The sequence below is a fragment of the Heterodontus francisci genome, chromosome 3, assembly GCF_036365525.1.
Source record: "Heterodontus francisci isolate sHetFra1 chromosome 3, sHetFra1.hap1, whole genome shotgun sequence".
NCBI lineage: Eukaryota > Metazoa > Chordata > Chondrichthyes > Heterodontiformes > Heterodontidae > Heterodontus > Heterodontus francisci.
Genome location: NC_090373.1, coordinates 118,443,557 through 118,467,662, shown reverse-complemented (window position 1 = coordinate 118,467,662; position 24,106 = coordinate 118,443,557). Strand labels below are relative to the sequence as shown.

The window sequence follows — 24,106 nt, the reverse complement described above, 5'->3', positions numbered from 1 at the left end:
CTGGAGCTGTGAGGCTGCAGTGCTAACCACTGCGCCACTCCGATCTTTCTTGTTGAAACCCTACAAACCCGTCTGATTGGTTCATTTGCAATTAAAATTAGAGAACAGTGAGCAAAGGTTCACTGAGGTGGAAAGCTAAAAATCACTGTGTTTTAAAAGATAAACCCAGTTCTGGCCAAGCCAGGAAAGAGGCAAGAGGGGACCCTGAGTCACCTTCCTCACCCGGTCGCAACACTCTGATGAATTTACAGTCTGGTTCCCACACCACCATCATATTTACTGGGCCTTCCATGGGCCAACACATTTTTGAGGGACAACTGGGTGGAGCATACACCATACACACTCAGTCCGGTTATATCAGGTGGTGAAGAGAAAGTAAGTGTAAAATTCTTTTTGTGAGGCCAGGATGAGCAGGACCGGCTTCCTGGGCCTCCTCACTCCACAATTGGCTTCCCCTTATGCCCCCGCCCATTGCATGCCCTAATACTACCTACCGGCTGGCTGGGGCGGCCTCTGGACCTCCCAATATGTTCAGCATGGAAATAAGGTCTGGCTCTCAAAATAAACCAGGCATTTCACCAGTAGAACTGGACAGTCAGCTCGCTTGCTCCTCTGGGCATACACCTGAGAGTTAACATCTACTCTGGAGTCACTTAATGCTCCTTCATTTTACTAGTAATGATAAACATGTTAATTTGTTTTGTATGCAAAGAGGGAATAACTATGGGGGCTATTGTAAAACCAAAGAGGAGGGGCCTGTTAAAATTACTCAGGTACTTAACAGCCTTTGAGCCGCCTGGATTCCACGGTCTGCAATTTTTGCTCAAGCTTACTTAGGCTGAGCCAATGCCCAAAGCCATTGGAGTCCCACTTTAGATATATTGATAGGAATTCAATGACACCAATTAGATTCTGACGCCATTTTTACTAAGGCCTGAGCAAGGACTTTGCTGCAGCTTTACTGCCAGGAAAATCAAGTCATGACTTACCAATAAGGAGGCCACAAAAAAGTAAGTTTTAAACGCAAGGAAAGATGTGACCTCCCCTGCCCAGGACTCCCCCGCTTTCTCTCCCAAGAGACCTCCAGAATCACTTTTTCCTACGCTTACTTGACTGCCGCCTGATGGCCTAGGTCCACCCAATCTTCCCAAGACCGGGAACTGATTCCTGCCCATTTCCAGGTGGCTCCATGTTAGAAATAGACTAGTGTGTTCAAGGGGCCCAGTGGTTAAAATTATACTGCAGTGGGAGGGCAAGAAACTAACTGAAAAACTATCAGTTTTCTCATGCAAACCCGATGGCAGTTAAAATACCCTGATGGCTTAACCACAAATCTAACCATCTGGTGATAAAATGTCATTCAGACAAAAACTGTCGAAGCAGTCAATAATAAAACTAGCCATAACATGATGTAAATGAATGAAACTGTAATCTAACACCTGCACAATGATGACACACCAGTGCATTTATGATTGGTGCCAATCGTGTTTCTGCAACCTAGGAGCCTGCATATAACACCAATAGGAGAAGCAGAAACTTTTAAACAAGGTGTGGCTGAGTATTTTAGATTTTATTTCTCATGCAACCAGCAGATACCCGGAACTTGCCGGCTGTGTACAAAAAATAATCATAATCTGGTCTAATCTATCATTGGGAAACAATTTAGAAATGCTCAGAAGCATGATTCTGTACAATGTGTTCCTCACACTGTGCACCTTATCTATCAATATGCTACACGCCTGTGAAATGCTTGGTGATTCGGACAACATCAGGGCTCCAGGAGATATCATGATTGGTGGCCTCATCCCAGTACATGAAAAGATTGCAAATGTAGTGAATCTGAAAAAACCAGAGAGTCAAATATGTGAAGGGTAAGTGACTGATTTAAAACATAACAAAAGAAGTGATATGTATTTTATGATAACTTAAGTCAGTGGAAAAAGTTATTGTTCTAAATTAACAGTATTTTTTATAAATTAATACATTGACTTAAAATCAGCACAGTGATGTAAAAACATCGTTAAAGTGCAGAAGGAGAGGGGAAACGCGTTTGAACATTATCATGTGCTCTGTAAAGGAAGTAGATATTTTGTACTGTTTAAGTTGCCATAGTCCTTTGTCTTAAAGGTTTTAGATGTCTATAATGAAGTAATACATTTAAATAACAAGAATCGTGACGTACTCTTTCAAATCACTGAAATAACTGCTTTATGAGAGAAATGAATTTTAAAAAATTAGATCAAATCCACTGAACACGACTGCTGCATGTAGGTAATTACTAGTTTAGGTCCTCTTGAGAACACAAAGTTACATAGGGGAGCATATCTCATGTCATTCATTGCTGGGATCCATCTGATCCCGCATGACATTTATGACATCAGACCCTGCACTAAACAAGGAGCTAGTGTGGTTAAGTAATATGTTAGAACACCCAGGCTTGTGCAATAGAACAGTAGGACACTAATTTTTGTTCACCATTGACCACTTCTAATTCTTTGTAGCGGTTTGATGAAACTGAGTGGCTTGCGAGGCCACTTCAGAGAGAATTAAGAGTTAACCACATTGGTGAGGGACTTTTTTGGCCTTGCCATCCTTTGTATGCTTTATATCTTAATTATAAATGCAATTATTACTACTTTTAAAATTCTCATCCTTGTCTTTCAATCCCTTCATCGCCTTGCCCTTCCCTATCTCTGTAACCTCCTTCAGACCCAAAACCCTCTGAGATATCTGCGTTCCTCTAATTCTGGCCTCTTACACATCCTTTTTTTGCATCTGTGCCTTCAGCTGCCAGAGAGAGAGAGTTTCCTGCATCATTGTGATGTGATGCAAACTGCATTGCCTTGCATTACGGAGAGGTCTGCATTTGGAAGAGGCAGCAGTCTTTGTTAAACCAAGAAAGCTGGGGGAAGGCAAGGAAATGGCAGGAGGGCAGCCACATCCATGCCTTGGAACAAGAGATGTGGCGGATTAGTTCATTGCTCAGTAATCATACCTCTACCCTGAGAACTTAGAGCTTGCTTAACAGTCCTTGATACATCCTTCACTATTTCCTTCATCCTGCATTAAACAACATTCAAACTATTCTGACAACCCCCATATCCATGACATCCTGACAATGTAGACTCAGCAGCTGCTATTAAACTATACTGCAGACCAAAGTGCCAAATCTGATAAATGAAATACAAAACACAATAACCTGCCTTCTATTCATTCTTCACTCAAGTGATCAATCCAGAATACTGTTCTTAAAAAGTTTACTAACTGAACAACTCATAGAATTTTTACCAAATTGTTACAGTATAGAAGGCCATTCGGCTCATCGTATCTGCACCAGCTCTCCTAATGAGCATTTCACTTAGTGCCACTCTCCCGCCTTCTCCCCGTAACACTGCATATTCTTCCTTTTCATATAACTGTCTAATTCCCTTTTGAATGCTTCAGTTGAACCTGCCTCCATCACATTCTCAGGCAGCGCATTCCAGACTTTAACCACTCGCTGCGTGAAAAAGTTTTTCCTCATGTCACTTTTGCTTCTTTTACCAATTACTTTAAATCTGTTCCCCTCTCGTTCTCAATCCTTCCATGAGTGGAAACAGTTTCTCCCTATCTACCTTGTCCAGACCCCTCATGATTTTGAATACCTCTATCAAATCACCTCTCAGCTTTCTCTTCTCCAAGGAAAACAGTCCCAACTTCTCCAATATATCTTCATAACTGAAGTTCCTCTTCTATCAGCAAAGCTGGTGAAAGATTACTGTTCCACATATTTGGATCCATGAGATGCTCACACATTAAGAGCCCCGATACAGACAGGTGCACCTCAGCTACTGCTGGGGTAGTCTGAGCCAGCTGAGTTACTGGGACCATGGCAGATTTTGGTTGAGGGGGTGTGAAGGAGCAGAAATGCTGTCAGTCTGATAGAGACCAACATGTACCACTCCAATTGCGCCACTGCTATTCCAATGAAATTGGGTCTCAGCACCTCCACTGATGTACAGGAAACTAGGCTGCAGAAGATGAGTGGCTCCTATTCAATTGATCAATTTCTCCATGATGGAACCCAGAAGCTGCATGGCAGCCATTTGAGCTTCCACCAAAGCTAGAAGTCATTTCTGTTGTGAGGGCCTATCTGGAGGAGACCACACTTCCCCGAGTAGACTGCAGACTTTTGAGGCCAGAGGAGATGACATCACCTGGTCTTGAAGTGGACTCCTCCACACTCTCAACCATAGTGCTGAAACTCTTTGATATTCGAATATCTCAGAAAATTGCTTGTGTGAGGACAACAATTTTTTCTGCCCCATGTTGCAATGATCTCTCTCCTGGGCTATTCCAGTCATCAGTTCCTTCCGCTGCCCGCGGGTACTAAGCATTTTGGCAAAATGCGTAATGGTGTATCCTCAGGAGAACTGTCCTCCTCTGGGGTGTCTTTTTGAGTAGAAACCTCCTGTTGTTAAGAAGGACCTGGAGGAAAGAGAAAAGGGGCAAGAGATAAGATGGCGGATAGAAGTTAGATATTAGCAGGTTAAAGTCTTCTGAAAAGAGACCTACAGAAGGCCACAAAAATCATGAGGGCTACTCACCCACCTTGTCTCCCTAGCGCCTAATTTGTCTAATTTGTGCGAAGTGCTAAATTGTAGCTAAAATGTGGGGATAAAGAAGAGATCAACAAGTATGTACCAAAGTTCCACAGCCTTCATATGCTAAGTTTCAATAATAATTGGCATAACTTTCTATTTGCCTCAATTTTGTCATGAATAGTTAAACAATTGGGTCAGTTAACATATTTAAAGGACAGAAAACTGCATTTTCAAAGAAATGAGGTCCTGTGTGAGTATCAGGTTTCTAAAACAACTATGCGTAGTGGCTATTGTCACAGAATTGTCTAGAAAACTATGATAACTTGCTTATAACAAGTTTAAAGTTTGACTACAATAAAACTATGAATTATTTACAGAATAAAGCAATACTGTTATATCTCTAAGCACTTGTGTAAGATGCTTAACAATTCTTTGCACTTAATGCAATTAAATAAAAAGACCAACCAAGATCTTGAGGTACATAATTAAAGAGAATGCACATAATTTCTAGGCCCATGAGTTCAAACCCCACTCCAGAGTCATCAGCACGTAATCTAAGCTGGCACCTCAATGTTGTACTGAGAGTGCTACATTATTTGCGGTACCGTCGTTTGGATGAGACATTAAAATGTGGCCTCATCTGCCCTCTTGGATGGATGTAAAAGATCCAATGACACTATTTGATGAAGAACAGGAGAATTTCCTGGTGGCCTGGCCAATTTTTATCCCTCAAACAATACCCAGAAGCAGAACATCTGGTCATTCCTTTAATTTCTGGGGTGAGAGCCTGCTGTGTGAAAATTCATTGCCTTATTCCCTATATTAAAACAGTGACTATGCATTAAAAGTATTTCATTAGCTGTAAAGCACTTTGGGAAGTCCTCAGGCCATGAACGATGTTATATAAATAGAATAAAAGCAAAATACTGCGGATGCTGGAAATCTGAAACAAAAACAAGAAATGCTGGATTCACTCAGCGGGTCCGGCAGCATCTGTGGAAAGAGAAGCAGAGTTAACGTTTCGGGTCAGTGACCCTTCTTCGGAACTGGGCCAGTTCCGAAGAAGGGTCACTGACCCGAAACGTTAACTCTGCTTCTCTTTCCACAGATGCTGCCAGACCTGCTGAGTGAATCCAGCATTTCTTGTTTTTATTTTATATAAATAGAAGTTCTTTCTTTCTAGTAGCAACAATGGTAGAATAATAACAATAATTGTAATTATAATAAGTATCTTAATAATAATAGTGGTGTTGATAATGATCGTAGTAGTCATGATCACAATAACAATAGTAATAATAATAATGATCGTAATAATTGTAATAATATCATACATCCAATGCATTTATTTGATAATCGCCCATACTTATTTCTATTTTTGTTACTCTCTAATGTTCAGGTTTGATGTGCGAGGTTTAGTAAAAGCTCTCACCATGATCCACTCCATAGAAATGGTAAACAATTCGACTCTGCTACCTGGAATCAAACTGGGATACGAAATTTATGACACTTGCACGGAGCCTACAAAGGCACTGAGAGCAGTCTTGGGGTTCCTTTCCAAATCCAACTCTACAGACAACTGTGTTGAAGTTCAGTGTAATTATACGGATTATTTGCCTAAAGTAAGGGCAGTTATAGGAGCTGCTACCTCAGAGGTTAGCATTGTAGTTGCAAGGTTGTTAAGCATACATCTTATGCCTCAGGTAAATACACTTTTTTCATTTTCATTTTGCTGTAAAATTATTTTAATATTTACCCTGCTTATATCGTCTTTTCTTATTCTTATATTTGGTGTTCAAAGAGTAATACAAAGCTAGAATTGTGACACAAGAAAATAAAAATTTAGGAAAAGGCCAATAAGCTTGTCCTTTTATGATTGATAACAATCCTGTCACACCCCTATACCCCTCAATGCCTTCTCTTTCCAGAAAAACATCTACACGGATACATTCATTGCTAACTTATCCCAAAGTCTTTATCCCCTCCTAAAAGTGCTAAATATTGTTAGTACTAGCATAAGAACTGCCTGGTCCTCACCCCGCAAGTGTTATTTTGTGGATTTTGTGGTCAGTGACAAAGCAAGGGCACTCGCTACTGACCTTGAAGAAAGCTGCACTGAGAGAACTCGAAATCTCTGTGGTGAGAAGTTTAACTCTCTCGATGTGTAATTGATTGCAATGTTCTTTAATGGGTGCCAAGCTACAGTGATGGCATCACAGTGTTCAAGCAAACAATCACATTAAAGAATTCTCACAGCCAGCTAACCAGAAAATTAAAAAACACTAATAATCAAATCATTTAAAAAAAATTTCACAGCAAACAAAATAATTATTGGGACATATTTTAAAAATTCAGTTTAAAATATCTAATTTAGTTTAGAGATACAGCACTGAAACAGGCCCTTCGGCCCACCGAGTCTGTGCCGACCATCAACCAGCCATATATACTAATCCTAACTAATCCCATATTCCTACCACATCCCCACCTGTCTCTATATTTCCCTACCACCTACCTATTCTAGGGGCAATTTGCAATGGCCAATTTACCTACCAACCTGCAAGTCTTTGGCATGTGGGAGGAAACCGGAGCACCCGGAGAAAACCCACGCAGACACAGGGAGAACTTGCAAACTCCACACAGGCAGTACCCAGAATTGAACCCGGGTCGCTGGAGCTGTGAGGCTGCGGTGCTAACCACTGTGGCACTGTGCCGCCCATCATAATTATAATTAATCATAATGGAGATATTTAACAACTTTCCACAAATGTAATTTTTTTCAAGACCAGATTGGGTGCTGAGCAATAGTTATTACTCAGATCGCCATTAAAAACCCAGTTTCACCTCACTAAACAAGGCTTAACTTTTTAGGAGGTTTCCTACAGTGATATGAGAGCAGAGAAGGGGACATTCCCGCCAGATCAATTGATTTCGCTGGTTGCTGGCTCTGGGACGGGAGGGGAATCCACAGTGCAGCCTTTAGCAGAGCAGTGAGCGATAAACCACAACCACAGAATTTCTGTGTTAATCTGAGCTTGTTCTAAATCCTGAAGTTATGGTCAAATTCAGAGAGGTGACGACAGCGAACACTGACAATTCACCATCAAAATCCAACAAATTCCAGGCCATTATACAGAGTTGCTTTCAGTTTTATGAAAACGTGCAGTGAAGTTTTGCACCAAAAATCCACAATTTTCAGAGGCTCAAAACTCAATACTACTTATTATGAGTCACAGTGCAGTGGGATGGGCTTTTATTTCACTGAATACTACTAGGAAATAGCATGTCTTGTATGTCATGTGCACTGTATAACCTGCTGACTCGATCACATCCCCATGCAGGACTTGTGACCTGCAGAATTTAAATATAATGTGCATTGATCTGATACTAAGAATTTGCCCTCGTAAAACTTGATTATGTACCTTTTACACTGGCCTGACCAATATGCCAAATTTTTTGGGAGCTTCTTTTTATATTCAAAGCAATGTGGGCACCATCCAGTTCTTTTGTGTGGCACATAATCCTAGAATCGACAGTAAAGAGATCATATTGTGTTAAGTTCAGCCCTGTCTGTAATTGCCAGACCAAAAAATATATATTTTTTTCTTTTCATTTAGCTCACTCAGTTAACACTGGCCATTCTGAAATGTTCGATATTTCTATATACTTCAAGTGATATTTTGTAATATTCAGCATTAGGAATTTACAAAGCCATCATATTCACAGTTGCTGAGAAAGCTACTAACACGCAATAATAGTTAATGGCACTTCATGTGACTTTATATTTCTGAAAAGTTTTAATAAAACGATTGACTAATAATCCTGAATTATGGAGCATGTCAGAAATGTAGACATCAAAAGTAATACTTTCCTTCTGAACATTTAAATCTTTTACAGATCAGCTACTCAGCTTCTGCCACAATTCTCAGTGATAAGGCTCGATTTCCTGCATTTTTAAGAACTATTCCAAGTGATGACTATCAGACCAAAGCCATGGTCAAGCTGGTTCAAAGATTCCAGTGGAACTGGGTGGGAACTATTGCAAGTGATGATGAATACAGCCGGTCTGGAATAGATAACTTCATTTCACAAGCAGAGAGCCTGGGTATATGCATTGCTTTTCAAGAAGTTATTCCATTTTATTCATCTGCTCACATAACTAATTCCAGAATAAATGAAATAGCAAACACTATCATCAACCGAACAAGAGTGAACGTCATTGTTATTTTTGGAAAAGGCTCTCACGTTATTGAACTATTTAAAATATTAGGCACTCAGAACATAAGCAAAGTTTGGATTGCCAGTGACAGCTGGTCAACTAACAGTAATATCACTCGCTTGGAGAACATTCACAACATTGGGGAAATTGTTGGATTTGCATTTAAGAGTGGAAATCTTTCCAAGTTTCAAAACTATGTGAAAAATTTACCGACTCATTCTACAAATGCTAACACATTTTTAACAAAGTATTACAGGCTTCGTGGCCTTTGTGCAAATGTTCAAACTGATGAGCTAGAGACGTGTATTTCAAACCAAACGCATCACTCAGTGGTTAATTCACATCATGCTGTCAACAATGCCACGGAAATGCAATACCAGGAAGATGATTTTCTTGTGAATAACATTGAACCAGGTGTTATTTCCAATATACAATGGTCAGTGACTGCTCTTGCACATGCTCTTCGAAATCTACTAAAATGTAATGAAGGAATTTGCCGGAAATCATTTGATTTTGCACCTTGGGAGGTAAACGTTTATCCTACAGCACAATGAATGACATAATCCTACTTGCAGCTTAATCAATAACTACACATTTAGCTTCTATGTAGGCAGGCAGATTATTAGCAGTGTTTACACTGAGAACTGGCTTTTAAAGCCAATGTTCAACATTCAATAAACATTCCCTCCCATTACTGTATGTTAACAATCTAGGTACATATGAGTGTATGGAGTAGTGTGACAATGAGATAAATTATGAGCGGTTCTATTGGACAACTCCCTGTACTTAGTTGTTACTGGGATTTCCCTCACCTATATCCTGGGTCCTTCCATGGTCTGCTGAAACTGTCCGGGTTATTTACGCCTAAACCAAATGCTCTGGTTCCATGTGCCAGTGAAAAGAGAGAATCTTTGAATTTATAACCCAGGTAATTTACTTCCTTAATTTTTCCCAAAATGTCAATTACCATTCATACTGACAGTAAAATCAAGTTGTCAGTTTACCGATTTCCCCATGTGAAATCAAGTTCTCTAACATGAGTCTCATTTGACTTTAATTGATTTCTATATAATCCATAGTTTACCTGCATGTGTCCTAGAAAAGGAATTGGTGAACATAAATAAAAGCTATTTAAGGAGTGAATGCCTTCAAAGAATTGTTTAGAGCTTTCACAATGAGGTTTCACAGTCTTGATATTTATTGTAAAGGTGGTAGCAGTAATACCCTGTAATCCAACATGGAATTAAATTATTAGAACCAGATATTAAGCTTAGCCTTGTTATTTTAAATAAAATGCATTTTAATTATTCCTCAATTTTTCTTGCAGTTGTTGAAAGAACTGAAAAACTTAAACGTGACTGATGGAGGAACAAAGATCCAATTCGATAGTTCAGGAGATTTTGTCTCTGGATATGATATCCTCATGTGGAAATTTATCAGTGGAAAGATGGAGTTTAATCACATAATTGCTGAATACAATATACAGGAAAATAAACTTACAGTTAAAGATTCAAGGTTTAATAAATTAAAGGTAATTTTATATATTAATAATTCTTAACTTTTACATTTTAGAGTTAAGCATAGCACCTAGAAATTGTGCTTAGTAATATTGCCAGATATATGCTTAACAGACTTCTATGACATTTTTTTTAATTCATTCACGGGATGTGGGCGATGCTGGCCAGGCCAGCATTTATTGCCCATCTCTAATTGCCCTTGAGAAGGTGGTGGTGAGCTGCCTTCTTGAACCGCTGCAGTCCATGTGGGGTAGGTACACCCACAGTGCTGTTAGGAAGGGAGTTCCAGGATTTTGACCCAGCGACAGTGAAGGAACGGCGATATAGTTCCAAGTCAGGGTGGTGTGTGACTTGGAGGGGAACTTGCAGGTGGTGGTGTTCCCATGTATTTGCTGCCCTTGTCCTTCTAGTTGGTAGAGGTCGCGGGTTTGGAAGGTGCTGTCGAAGGAGCCTTGGTGCATTGCTGCAGTGCATCTTGTAGATGGTACACACTGCTGCCACTGTGCGTCGATGGTGGAGGGAGTGAATGTTTGTAGATGGGGTGCCAATCAAGCGGGCCGCTTTGTCCTGGATGGTGTCGAGCTTCTTGAGTGTTGTTGGAGCTGCACCCATCCAGGCAAGTGGAGAGTATTCCATCACACTCCTGACTTGTGCCTTGTAGATTGTGGACAGGCTTTGGGGAGTCAGGAGGTGAGTTACTCGCCTCAGGATTCCTAGCCTCTGACCTGCTCTTGTAGCCACGGTATTTATATGGCTACTCCAGTTCAGTTTCTGGTCAATGGTAGCCCCTAGGATGTTGATAGTGGGGGATTCAGCGATGGTAATGCCGTTGAATGTCAAGGGGAGATGGTTCCTTTGTCTGCCATTGTAACATACGCATAAAGGCATATCTCTATCCACACTCTCCTTGTTCCTTCTCTCCTCAGCATTCACTGCCCTTTTGTTCTCCCTAAACTTCTCCCTCCATATAAACTATCCTACCTGAATTTACATTCACTCTCTTGATCCTGTCATCTCCAAGGGCCTCTCAACCCAGATTACAAACAAGTTATATCCCACACCACCCACAGCTCTTGACCTCCTTCCAGACCCATTTCTTTCTGTACTCATCTCTGGAAAAAAAACTCCCTCCCAAGCTACTTACAGCTGTACTTTGAAACTTTCAACTGCCTAGGTTTTTGCTCGAGATCTGCCACAATCTTGTTGCAGTCATCGATTTGCTCAATCATTCCTTCAATTACACCTTTGATGCCCATTGCCACCCATCCTTTTTATTCTCCTAGATCTGGCCCCAACTTTGCTTCCTCAAGTCCAAGAATGCAGGTTTTAGCATATCTGATACATATTGGTTTATATTTGTATCAGCCGATCTGGCTGCACCACATCAGTGCACCATCAGGCCTCATTCTCCTCCACTGCTACAGAATCATCCTGGAGAGCAAAGATAATCTAAGAAAATCAGCTTATTTTCTTCATTACCAACTGTCTCCTTGAACCCCTCGCCCTCCACTTTCCACCTTCACCTCTAATAACAAGTACAAGGAACTCACAGACCTCTTCATCTTTTGAAAAATCTTTGAAAATCATAGTATGATTAGACATAGTTAACATGGTTTTACAAAAGGAAAATCATGTTTGACAAATCTAATAGAGTTTTTTTAGAGTGTAACTAGCAGGATAGATAAGCAGGAACCAGTGGATGTAGTAAATTTGGATTTTCAGAAGGCATTTGACATGTTATCACACAAGATTAGAGCTCATAGAATTAGGGGTATTATGTTAGCATGGATTGAGGTTGTTTAATGGACAGAAAACGGAGAACAAATGGGTCTTTTTTGGGATGGGGTAAACAAGTGGAGTGCCGCAAGGTTCAGTGCTTGGGCCTCAGCTATTTACAATCTATGTCAATGACTTAGATGAGGGGATCGGGGACTGAGTGTAATGTATTCAAGATTACGGATGATACAAACTTAGTGCGGAGGACACAAAGAGGCTGCAAAGGGTTATAAACCAGTTAAGTGACTGGGCAAGAAGGTGGTGGCGGATAGAGTACAATGTAAGAAAGCATGAAATTATCCACTTTGATAGAAAGAATGGAAAATCAAGATTTTTTTAAAAGGTGAGAGAAAAGTAAATGTTGATATGCAGAGGGATTTGGGGATCCTTGTATACGAATCACAGAAAATTAACATGCAGGTACAGCAAGCAATTAGGAAGGCAAATAATATATTAGCCTTTATTGCAAGGGGGTTGGAGTATATGAGTAAGGAAATCTTGCTGCAATTATATAAGGCTTTGGTGATACTACACCTGTAGTGCTGTGTACAGTTTTGGTCTCCTTACCTAAGGAAGGATACATTTGCCTCAGAGGGGGTACAACAAAGGTTCACTGGATTGATTCCTGGGATGAGAGGGCTGGCCTATGAGGAGGCATTGAGTAGAATGGCCTATATTTGCTGGAATTTTGAAGAATGAGAGGTGATCTCAGTGAAATATATAAAATTCTTAGAGGGCAGATTAAACTGTTTCCCCTGGCTACAGAGTTTTGGGCTAGGGGTCATAGTCTCAAGATAAGAAGTGGGCCATTCAGCACTGAGATGAGGGAAATGTCTTCACTCAGAGGATTGTGAATCTTTGGAACTTTCTACCCCAGAGGGCTGTGAATGCTCAGTCAATGAATATATCCAAGACTGAGATTAATAGGTTTTGGGCACTAAGGGAATCAAGAGATATGAAGATATGATAGGAAAGTGTAGTTGACGTAGAAGTTCAGTCATGATCTTATTGAATGGCAGAGCAGGCTTGAGGAACCATATGGCCTATTCCTACTCAAAGTTCTTATATTCTTAAGTCACTAAAGTTGAGACTATCTGTTCAGCTGCTTCTACCCTCTCCTCTTGCTCACCATGCCAAACCTCAGTGTATGCTCCCACCACCCTAGCCCTTAGCCCAAATCATTCTCTAGTTTCTCACTTATCCCCTTTCTTGCCCTCTCTGCACACGAACATCTTGGCCTTGATATCCAGATCCTGCTCTCTTGATCCCCTTCGTATTAAATTGCTGCCCACCCATCTTTCTATCCTATTAGCTGACATTGCAAATGGTTCTCTCTCCTCAAGTATTATTTCCCTGCTTCCTTTTCCTTTCCAAAGTTCTCAAATGGGTTGTTGCCTCTAAAATCTATGGCCATCTTTCCTGCAATTCCATGTTCAAATTTCTCCAATCGGCTTCTTTCCCCGTCATAACACTGATACAACCCTAATCAAAGTCACAAGTGACATGGTCTGTTGCTATGACAATGCTGCATTACTCCTATCTCATCCTCCTTGACTTCTATGTGACCTCTGACATGGTTGACTACACCATCCTCCATTGCCTCTCCTCCATTGTCCAACTGAGTGGAACTTGGCTCCACTCTTACCTATCAGAGCATCCACACATGGTTTTTTTCCCACTTTGTGCCTTGTTCTCCAAGGATCTGTCCTTCGCCCCTTTTCCTCATCTACAAGCTGCCTCTCATCATCCATTAGACACAGAGTCAGCTTCCTCATGTATGCTGCTGACAGCCAGCTCCACCTCTATACCACCTATCTTGACCTGTTCACTGCACCCAGTTATGAATGAGCTACAACTTCTTTGGGTTAAAAATTGGGAAGGCCTCCTTGCCCTTGCCATCAATTACATTCCCCTATCAGATCAGCCATCCATTACATACTCCACCCAATTCTCTATCCCATTGACTTCAAATGGAAGCAAAATCAGGCAGGCTGTATAAAATACGGTAGATCCCATTACACCAGTTTTCCATATTGAAGTTGAAACTTGTCCCTATAGATGCAAGTATCTATTCACCAACAAATCCAATCCCTTAAACAAAAAGCAATATACTGCAGATGCTGGATATTGGCCTCAGGGAAGGTGGCGGCATAGTGGGATTGTCACTAAACTAGTAACCCAGTGCCCCAGGCTAATGCTCTGGGGACATAGGTTTGAATCCCACCGTGGCAGATGGCGGAATTTGAATTCAATTAATAAATCTGGAATTAAAAGCTAGGCTAGTGGAAACCATTGTCGATTGTCGTAAAAACCCATAATGCCCTTTAGGGAAGGAAATCTACCGTCCTTACCTGGTCTGGATGACATGTGACTCCAGACCACTGTAATGTGGTTGACTCTGAAATGGCCTAGCAAGCCACCCAGTTGTATCAAACCGCTACAAAGTCTAAGAAAAGGAATGAAACCGGACGGACCACCAGGCATTGACCTAGGCACTGGAAATAACAACAGCAAACCTGTCGACCTTGCAAAGTCCTCCTTACTAAGATCTGGAGGCTTGTGCTAAAATTGGAAGAGTTGTCCTGCAGACTAGTCAAGCAACAGCCTGACATAGTCATACTCACGGGATCATAGCTTAGAAAGAATGTCCCAGACACCCCCATTACCATCCCTGGGTATGTCCTGTCCTATTAGCAGAACAGACCCACCAGAGGTGGCAGCACAGTGGTATACAGTCGGGAGGGAGTTGCCCTGGGAGCCATCAACATTGAATGCGGACATGGTATCAGTCAAAAATGGGCAAGAAAACCTCCTGCTGATTACCATCTACCCCCGGCGGCTGATGAATCAGTGCTCCATGTTGTACACCAATTACAAGAAGCATTGAGTGTAGCAAGGGCACAAAATGTACTCTGGGTGGAGGACTTCAATGTCCATCACAAAGAGTGGCTCAGTAGCACCACTACTGACTGAGCTGGCCGAGTCCTAAAGGACATAGCTGCTAGACTGGGTCTGCAGCAGGTGATGACAGAATCAACAAGAGGGAAAAACCTACATTACCTCATCCTCACCAATATACTTGTTGCAGATGCATCTGTCCATGACAGTATTGGTATGAGTGACCACTGCACAATCCTTGTGGAGACAAAGTCCCATCTTCACATTGAGGGTACCCATCATCGTGTTGTGTGGCACCAGCACCGTGCTAAATGGGATAGATTTTGAACAGATCTAGCAACTCAGAATTGGGCATCCATGAGGCATTGTGGGCCATCAATAGCAGCAGAATTGTATTCAACCACAATCTGTAACCTTATAGCTCGGCATATCCCCCACTCTACCTATAACATCAAACCAGGCGACCAACGCTGGTTCAATGAATAGTGTGGAAGGGCATGCCAGGAGCAGCACCAGGCATAACTAAAAATGAGGTGTCAACCTGGTGAAGCTACAATGCAGGACTACTTGCATGCCAAACAGCATGCAATAGACAGGGCTAAATGATCCCACAATCAACGGATCAGATCCATGCTCTGCAGTCCTGCCACATCCAGTGTGTATGGAGGTGGACAATTAAACAACTGACAGGAGGAGGAGGCTCCACAAATATCCCCATCCTGAACAATTGGGGAGCCCAACAAATCAGTGCAAAAGACAAAGCTGAAGCATTTGCAACAATCTTCAACCAGAAGTGCGGAGTGGATGATCCATCTCGACCTCCTCCTGAAGTCCCCAGTATCACAGATGTCAGTCTTCAGCCAATCCAAATCACTCCACATGATATCAAGAAACAGCTAAAGGCACTGGATACTGCAAAGGCAATAGTACTGAAGACTTGTGCTCCAGAACTTGCTGCACCCCTAGGCAAGCTGTTCCAGTACAGCTACAACACTGGCATCGACCCAGCAATGTGGAAAATTGCCCAGGTATGTCCTGTGCACATACCTCCAGAATTGGCCTTTATAGCCACTCCAGGCGCTGCTTCACAAACCACTGACCACCTCCAGGCGCATATCCATTGTCTCTCGAGATAAGGAGGCCCAAAAGAAAAGAATGTCCTGTGCACAAAAAGCAGGATAAATCCAACCCGGCCAATTACCGCCTTATCAGTCTATTCCTGAGCATCAGCTAAGTGATGGAAGAGGTCGTCGACAGTGCTATCAAGCAGCATTTGCGTAGCAATAACCTGCTCACTCAACTGTGCTCAGTTTGGGTTCTGCCAGGGCTTCTCAGCTCCTGACCACGTTACAGCCTTGGTCCAAACATGGATACAAGAACTGAACTCCAGAGGTGAAGTGAGAGTGACTGCCCTTGACAGCAAGGCAGCATTTGACCGAGTATGGCATCAAGGAGCCCTAGCAATGGGAATCAGAGAGAAAATTCTCCACTGTTTGGAGTTACACATATCACAAAGGATAAGGGTTGTGGCTGTTAGTGGTCAATCATCTCAGTCCCAGGACATCCTCAGGGTAGTGTCCTAGGCCCAACCATCTTCAGCTTCTTCATCAATGACCATCCCTCCATCATAGTCGAAAGATATGGGGTAAACCTTTCAGGACTGAGATGAGGAGAAATTTCTTCATCCAGAGAGTGGTGAGCCTTTGGAATTCGTTACCACAGAAAGCAATTGAGGCCAAAACATTGTATGTTTTCAAGAAGGAGTTAGATATAGCTCTTGGGTCGAAAGGGATCAAAGGATATGGGGGAAAAGCAGGTTACTGAGTTGGATGATCAGCCATGATCATAATGAATGGTGGACCAGGCTCGAAGGGCCGAATGGCCTACTCCTGCTTCTATTTTCTATGTTTTTATAAGGTTAGAAGTGGGGATGTTCGCTGATGATTGCACAATGTTGAGCACCATTGGCGACTCCTCAGCTACTGAAGCAGCCCATGTCAAGATGCAGCAAGACCTGGACAATATCCAGGCTTGGACTGATAAGTGGCAAGTAACATTCACGCCACACAAGTGCCAGGCAATGACCATCTCCAACAAGAGGGAATCTAACCATCTCCCCTTGACATCGCTGAATCCCCCACTATCAACATCCTGGGGGTCACCATTGACCAGAAATTGAACTGGACCGGCCACACAAATGCTGTGGCTACAAGAACAAGTCAGAGGCTGGGAATTCTGTGGCAAGTAACTCATCTCCTGTCTACTCAATGCCTGTCCACCATTTGCAAGGCACAAGCCAGGAGTGTGATAGAATACTCTCCACTTGCCTGGATGGGTGCAGTTCCAAAACACTCGAGCAGCTCGACACTATCGAGGACAAAGCATCTGCTTGATTGGCACCCCATCCATCACCTTCACCATTCACTTCCTCCACCACCACGCACAGTGGCAGCAATGTGTACCATCTAAAAGATGCACTGCAGCAACTCACCAAGGCTCCTACCACAGCACCTTCCAAACCCGCAACCTCTACCAACTAGAAGGACAAGAGCAGCAGATGCATGGGAACACCACCACCTGCAAGTTCCCCTCCATGCCACACACCGTCCTGACTTGGAACTATATCACTGTTCCTTCACTGTCACTGGGTCAAAGTCCTGGAACTCCCTTCCTAACAGCACTGTGTGTGTACCTACACCCCAAGGACTGCAGCGGTTCAAGAAGGCAGCTTACCAACACCTTCTCAAGGGCAGTTAGGGATGGGCAATAAATGCTGGCCTAGCCAGCGAAGCCTACATCCCACAAATGAATAAAAAAAGAATCTGAATGAATACCAGAAAATTCAGGAAACTCTCAGCAGATCAGACAGCATCTGTGGAAAAAATAGACAAGTTAATATTTTGGATATCAGAATTGGGAAACATTATTGATTAACAGTTAAAATGGAACAATGAAAGAGATGGTATATAACACATAAACACACATAGGAATAGAAATTAAATGATTCAGAAAGTGTTAAAGCAGAGAGGAGAAGATAAAATGGCAGATGAATCTAGCATGAAACAATAGGAGAGAAACAAATGAATAAAAGACACATATGGAGTATAACTAATCCCTTGCACACTTTGGGGTAGAGTTTGTATTCTGGCCTCAATCAACAATTTCTGTGCAATTTGCTCCACAAATTATGTCTGCTTTGAAAACTGCTTTCTCCCCCTGAGTTTCACTCAAACTCATTTGCATGTCACCGAACATAAAATCTGCCATGAGCCAGTGCAATCGGACAGCATTTTCAAACTTTTTTTAAATGTTGCTTTCAAACTTTTTTCTGATATATTTAAGACTGGAAACTTGGTGAAGTTTGAGTAAAATACCAAAAAATGGGTTTATCACAAAAATATGCATTTTTAATCAGTATCAATCCATCACCTCTGAGTAACCTGGTTTTAAATTACTGAACTTCACTTAAAAAAAACTTTACTTCAATTTTTGAGTTATATTGAAGTCAGTTTCTTAGTAAATTGAATCAGAGATTAAATTCAAAAGCTTTAAAAATTGACCTTTTAAAGTTCCCAAAAGATCGCAGAGGCTTGAGTTGCACTGAAGGCAAATTGTGCTTAAAGTTCCACCATCTTTTGCACTGGCTATGCTGATTTAGGCTGAATTGCTCTGAAAAACTGATACAATTAAGTGGAAACTCCAGGCCATAATTTCCATCTTATGTAGATTTCAATAAATTTCCAGCAGTGAATATGTATAGCCATTAGATTAAATACAATAATTTTTTTTTAATGATTTTCAAGTGATTAGTCCTGGCATTGGCTGAATATGCCAATGAGCTGAACTGATTGGGTCATTTACAGATGATTAAATAATCATATGAAAATTGCACTAATTATTATTGAAAAGATACAATAACCAATCATTTTGATTCTGATACGTGGTGGGTTCATAAGTAGCTGGTTCAAGTATGTTCAAAGCACACAAGTTACCATTCTTCAATCACAGCATGGCATTCTTTTTTCATTAGTTTAAATTTTCCATTCATTTGAAAGTTTCCCTTCTTGAAAATCTTGCTTAGTTTAGTTTAGTACAGCCAACTTGGCCTCAGTACTATTCCAAGGTGCACTTGCTTCAACCACATCAAGCTGCCTCTTTTTTGCTTTTAAAATTATAATTAACCTGCATATTATTAAACTTAATTAACTGTATAATTAGTGATTACATTTTGTGATAATACTTTCTAGATCTTTCCCACATTTCTAAATGTTTTTTGCATTTTTTTTAAAGGCTATTACATCTAACTGCTCAAAGATGTGCCAACCAGGGCAAATAAAGATGTCAACCGAAGGCCAACACAAATGTTGCTACGCGTGTGTAAACTGCAGTTTCAATACATTCGCCAAAATAAGTGGTACGTAGTAAACAACTCTATTTGCGAATTATTGTCTACATCATCTATTTGCACAATCATGCATTGTGCCACATATGTAAATTATGAATGGTAGAGGGAAGGGATAGTATCTTTGCATCATCAGGCTTCCAATGATGAGTGGAGTGAGAGGAATGGGTTAGTTATATACTCCCAGAAAAAGTCCTCCACCTGTGCAGACACATCTACAGTGAGGTACTGCATCTCTCAACAGAATCTTTGAGAACAAAAAGTCTGAACAGAATCAATGCTAGAAAATTTGATCTGTATGAAAACATCCACCATTCATTTTATGCATCCCACAACAGTGCACACTTTATGCTGAGATTTTTTTGACTAATTTTCTCCCTTCCTCCTCGGCTCACTGACGTGCAGCTGAACAAGTGTTAGTTGTCCTTAACACCTTGCTCACATGGGCATTACTCATGTGAGACTTGACAATGACTGCAGACAAGATATTCAACCAAGAAGGGGATCACAGTAACCTTATCTGGTTTTTGCTTGTTATTCACACAAAACATTTTTTTCTCCCAGAATATTCACTGAACAGTCATGGAGCAAAATTCTGGCCCACTTTCCTTTCCTAATGAGTGTTGGGAAACTGAGGTCAACAATAGAACTCCTGCCACTGTTGTCGCTCAGATCATCTGAGTCAGCAAGGATCGGGGATGGAACCTGGGACTGTATTGGACTGTATGGTTCAACTGTTTCTTACACAAATTCACTCAGCTATGAGGAAGGACTATTGTAAGTCTGAAATAAGCGTAGGTTTAAAAGGACCCTTGGGTAGGCCACACCAAAACTTTTTCCGCTAAGTTCAGAAGGACAGTTTAACTAAATAATTTGATATATTAATTCCATTCATTTTTGAACTTCTTCATTTCAGATGCACTGCAATGTTTTCAATGCTCAGGAGATGAGTGGTCTCCAATAGGAAGTGCAAGTTGCAACAAAAAACGCATTGTATTTCTTGACTGGAAAAATGGATTTTCTATTGTACTGGTAACTCTTTCAGCCTTTGGAATTGTTTTAATCATTGTAATAGTCGTTATCTTTATCAAGAATGTCAACACACCAGTTGTTAAGTCCAACGGTGGTAACATGTCCTTCATTATGCTCATCTCTTTGTTGTTCAGTTTTCTAAGTGTTGGCTTTTTTCTTGGAAAACCGAATGATGTTACTTGCAAAATCAGGCAGTGTTTATTTGGCATTAGCTTTACTCTTTCTGTTTCATGTGCTCTGACAAAATCACTTAAAATACTACTAGCATTCAACTTTAACCCAGCTAATCAAAAGCATTTGAGGAACCCGTACCATTCCTGGCTCATCACAGTTTTCTGTACTGGACTTCAGGTTATTATTTGCACAGCGTGGTTAGTTTTTAATGGCCCAAAAGTTCAAAAAGATGTTAAGAGATTGCCAAAGGAAATTTTAGTGGAATGTAATGAGGGTTCTAATGTAGCATTTGCTGTTATGTTAGGATACATAGCATTCCTCGCACTGATTTGTTTTACATTTGCCTTTAAAGGTAGAAAGTTGCCAGAAAGCTACAATGAGGCTAAGTTTATTACATTTAGCATGTTGATTTACTTCATTTCATGGATTACCTTTGTGCCTGTCTATGTAACCACTCATGGCATGTATCTCCCAGCAGTGGAAATAGTTACAATTTTATCTTCAACCTATGGGATATTATGCTGCCAGTTTTTCCCAAAGTGTTACATTATTCTGTTTAAGAAAGAATACAACACTACCACTTCATTTTTGAAAAATCTGTATGACTATTCACTGAAAAGCACAAACGTTATAACAAACAGTCAACTTTCACTAAGGTATTCAGTACACACTAATTCTTGCAAGTCCATCAAATGTAGCAACTATCAAAAATCAGTAAACATAAATTCTAATTCCTCTGTACAAAACAACGGAATCAATAAGGTTTCAAGGAAAAGATGTTCTAGTTGGTAAAAGTCTACTTGGTAAAAATAATGTGTAGTCACATTGAAACTGCTTTAAGTTTGAGTCTATATTATGGTCAGTTCAATCCTGCCCAATGTAGTGTTAATGCACTTCGTAATTTTTTGATCCTGGTTGCTAAATGAGATGGCTCACAGTAACAATGGATTTCATTTTTGTGGTAAAACAGACACTGATTTCCCCACACTGCAAATATAACACATCAGTTCAAGATGGAAGGGCATCGTTAATTGACAGAAACACGAGAATCATTCATTAGCCCATATACTTTTCCTTCCTGATGGGGAGGCAATGAATACAATTAATGATCATGGGTGGAGAAAGGAATGATTGTGATATCATTTGATTTTTGCTAGCTTTCTGGACAATAAAAGTTTATCAAAATTATAAAACATAAATATTCTGAATCTTGAGACATCAGTAGATATCAGAGAAATTATATGTGATACTACATGATGTGCATTTGCCAAGATGTTTATTTTACATCTTTTCCAATTTCAAAAAATAACTTCTAAGGGATTCTTTCAAATAAAATTATGGAAACATGGGTCGAATTTTTACGCCCCCTCCCCTCCCCCACAGGAGCTGGCTGGTGGCGCTGGGGTGGGGGGGGGGGGTCCATAGAATTTAGTGGGAGGCAGGGGTGCCATTCCTAATTTCTTCTTGCCCCCGTTGCAATTTTACCAGGTGCGGTGAAGGCGAGAAACGGCCCGCTCACTCCAGGCCAATCAAGGCCCTTAAGTGGCTAATTAACTACCACTTAAGGGCCTCCATCTGCCACCGCTGATATTTTACCAGGCTCCCAGAATGCCCCCTTTTTGCAGGTTGGGGGCTGGGCTCTCCTGATCGGGCACTGTGTGCCCCACGGAGGCCCCCCCCATGGCCCAACTGCCCCCACTGCACAACACGCTCACCTCCACTGCCCCCCCCCCCCCAACCGACACCCCTTGCCTCGCTGGGGCCAAAGATTTATCTTCCTACCAGGGCCACTGCCCCTCTTGCTGCTGTTGGCTGGGTACAGTCCCAGCAGTGGCCACTGCTCCCAGTGGCGCTGGTGGGACTGTGAGCTGCCGGCTTACTGATTGGCTAGCAACTCCATTAGGCAGGATTTCCTGCCTCAGAGAGGTGGAAGTCCTGCCCGAGTCCAATTAAGGGCCTGGGGAACGGAAAATCCCAGCATGGCTCCCCAGGCCTGGTGGAGGCGGACTCGCCCCTGATTTTTTGGCCAGTGGGCGCCCACCATAAAATTCCAGCCATGCAGTTTAGTTTTTGTATTAGTATCTCCCATTTTGCATTTTCCCATCCTTATACCATCATATAAGTACCATCACCACATGGCCTGCAGCAATTCAAGAAGGCCCACAAGCATCATTTTAGGGATAACAAAGGTGTGCCACCATCACCCACAACCCATGAACAAAGAATGAGCTATTATCTTGTATTTTAGAGCCTTCCATTCTCTGACTTAGGTATTGGCTGGTGGCCTGTTTTCAAATCTCTCGAAATGCTGCCCTGTGCCTTTTCCTGAGAAGAATCTGGGGAGCAGCATGGAGTGAATCAGCTGCTGATTCTCCATGTCTACTCTGTCGGAAAATGCCAGATGATGACCTCATCATGTGATGAAATCTTGCAGATGAACCCAATGAAACTTTAGTACATCATCAAACTGTATCAACAGATTGACCCACAACGTACAGTTTGGTGACTGCTACAGAGTGAGAAGCCTCTCAATATAATGTTTAAAAGGTACCATCTATGGCAGTGAAACGAAAACATATTCAGCGGGGTAAGCAAGTAAATTAAAAACAGGAAAGACATGGATAAATTACTTCAGCCATTCAGACATCAATCAAAACTACTTTTAAATTAATATGCTGAGTTCTGTTTTTAGTAATGTGTATATAAATATTGAATATTTTGTTTGTGAAATTTATATTTGTATGATTACAAATCATAGTCTATACTCTGTATAAATTACAGTCTCTTTATTAATATTTCTCCTTACTTGCATTCTCTCCGATATCTTGTACAATAGTACTGCACAATCATTAGTATTGGCCTCTAACAATAGGCAAAACTAATGCAAATGTGGAATACACAAAAGCCCTACTATTTTAAGTATTATTTATACTTCTAGCTACTAGCAACTTGGAAATCATATTCATGCTAGATAGCTTGATTATTGCATATTACAGTTGTGTATGTTATGCTATGTTTTTATGGATATATTTTAATTTTAATTAAAGAAAACAAAGAATAAACAAATATCTCATAAAACAATATGTACAAAATTAATGCATTATTATTATTGAATGTACTGCAAATTACTGTTGAAATAAAGCTAAGCTCAAACTACAGCACTTTTTATCTGTGACATCTTTATACAGGATCATAGTGAAGAATTGTTCCATAAAAAGTATATGGGCAGGAATTTCGTGGATTATACAAACATACAAAACAGGAGTAGGCCACTCAGGCCCTTGAGCCTGCTCCGCCATTCAATAAGTTCATGGCTAAACTGATTACTCCACATTTCCGCTTAACCCCGATAACCTTTCACCCCCTTGCTTATCAAGAATCTATCTACCTCTGCCTTAAAAATATTCAGAGACTCTGTTTCCACTGCCTTTTGAGGAAAAGAGTTCCAAAGACTCATGACCCTCTGACAGAAAAAATTTCTCATCTCTCTCTTAAATGGACGACCTCTTAT

General features: G+C 41.1%; 2 protein-coding genes across 2 annotated transcripts in view; one reads left to right on the top strand and one right to left on the bottom strand.

Moving 5' to 3' along the window:
• Window positions 1-24,106, bottom strand: part of scara5 (scavenger receptor class A, member 5 (putative)) — a 314,240-nt gene that overhangs the window by 245,541 nt on the left and 44,593 nt on the right. The gene's annotated exons all lie outside the window — the stretch shown is intronic.
• gprc6a (G protein-coupled receptor, class C, group 6, member A) lies at window positions 1,625-23,718 on the top strand. The gene is made up of 6 exons (XM_068025683.1): window positions 1,625-1,871; window positions 5,980-6,283; window positions 8,475-9,323; window positions 10,124-10,327; window positions 19,278-19,401; window positions 20,306-23,718. The coding sequence occupies exons 1-6, from the start codon at window positions 1,669-1,671 to the stop codon at window positions 21,385-21,387; spliced, it is 2,766 nt and encodes a 921-aa protein (XP_067881784.1). The 5' UTR covers window positions 1,625-1,668; the 3' UTR covers window positions 21,388-23,718.

Coding starts and splice junctions, on each gene's coding strand:
- gprc6a (XM_068025683.1), top strand. CDS start 1,669: ATGCTCAGAAGCATGATTCTGTACAATGTGTTCCTCACACTGTGCACC. Junction 6,284..8,474: donor GCATACATCTTATGCCTCAG/GTAAATACACTT, acceptor AATCTTTTACAG/ATCAGCTACTCAGCTTCTGC. Junction 9,324..10,123: donor TTGATTTTGCACCTTGGGAG/GTAAACGTTTAT, acceptor TTTTTCTTGCAG/TTGTTGAAAGAACTGAAAAA.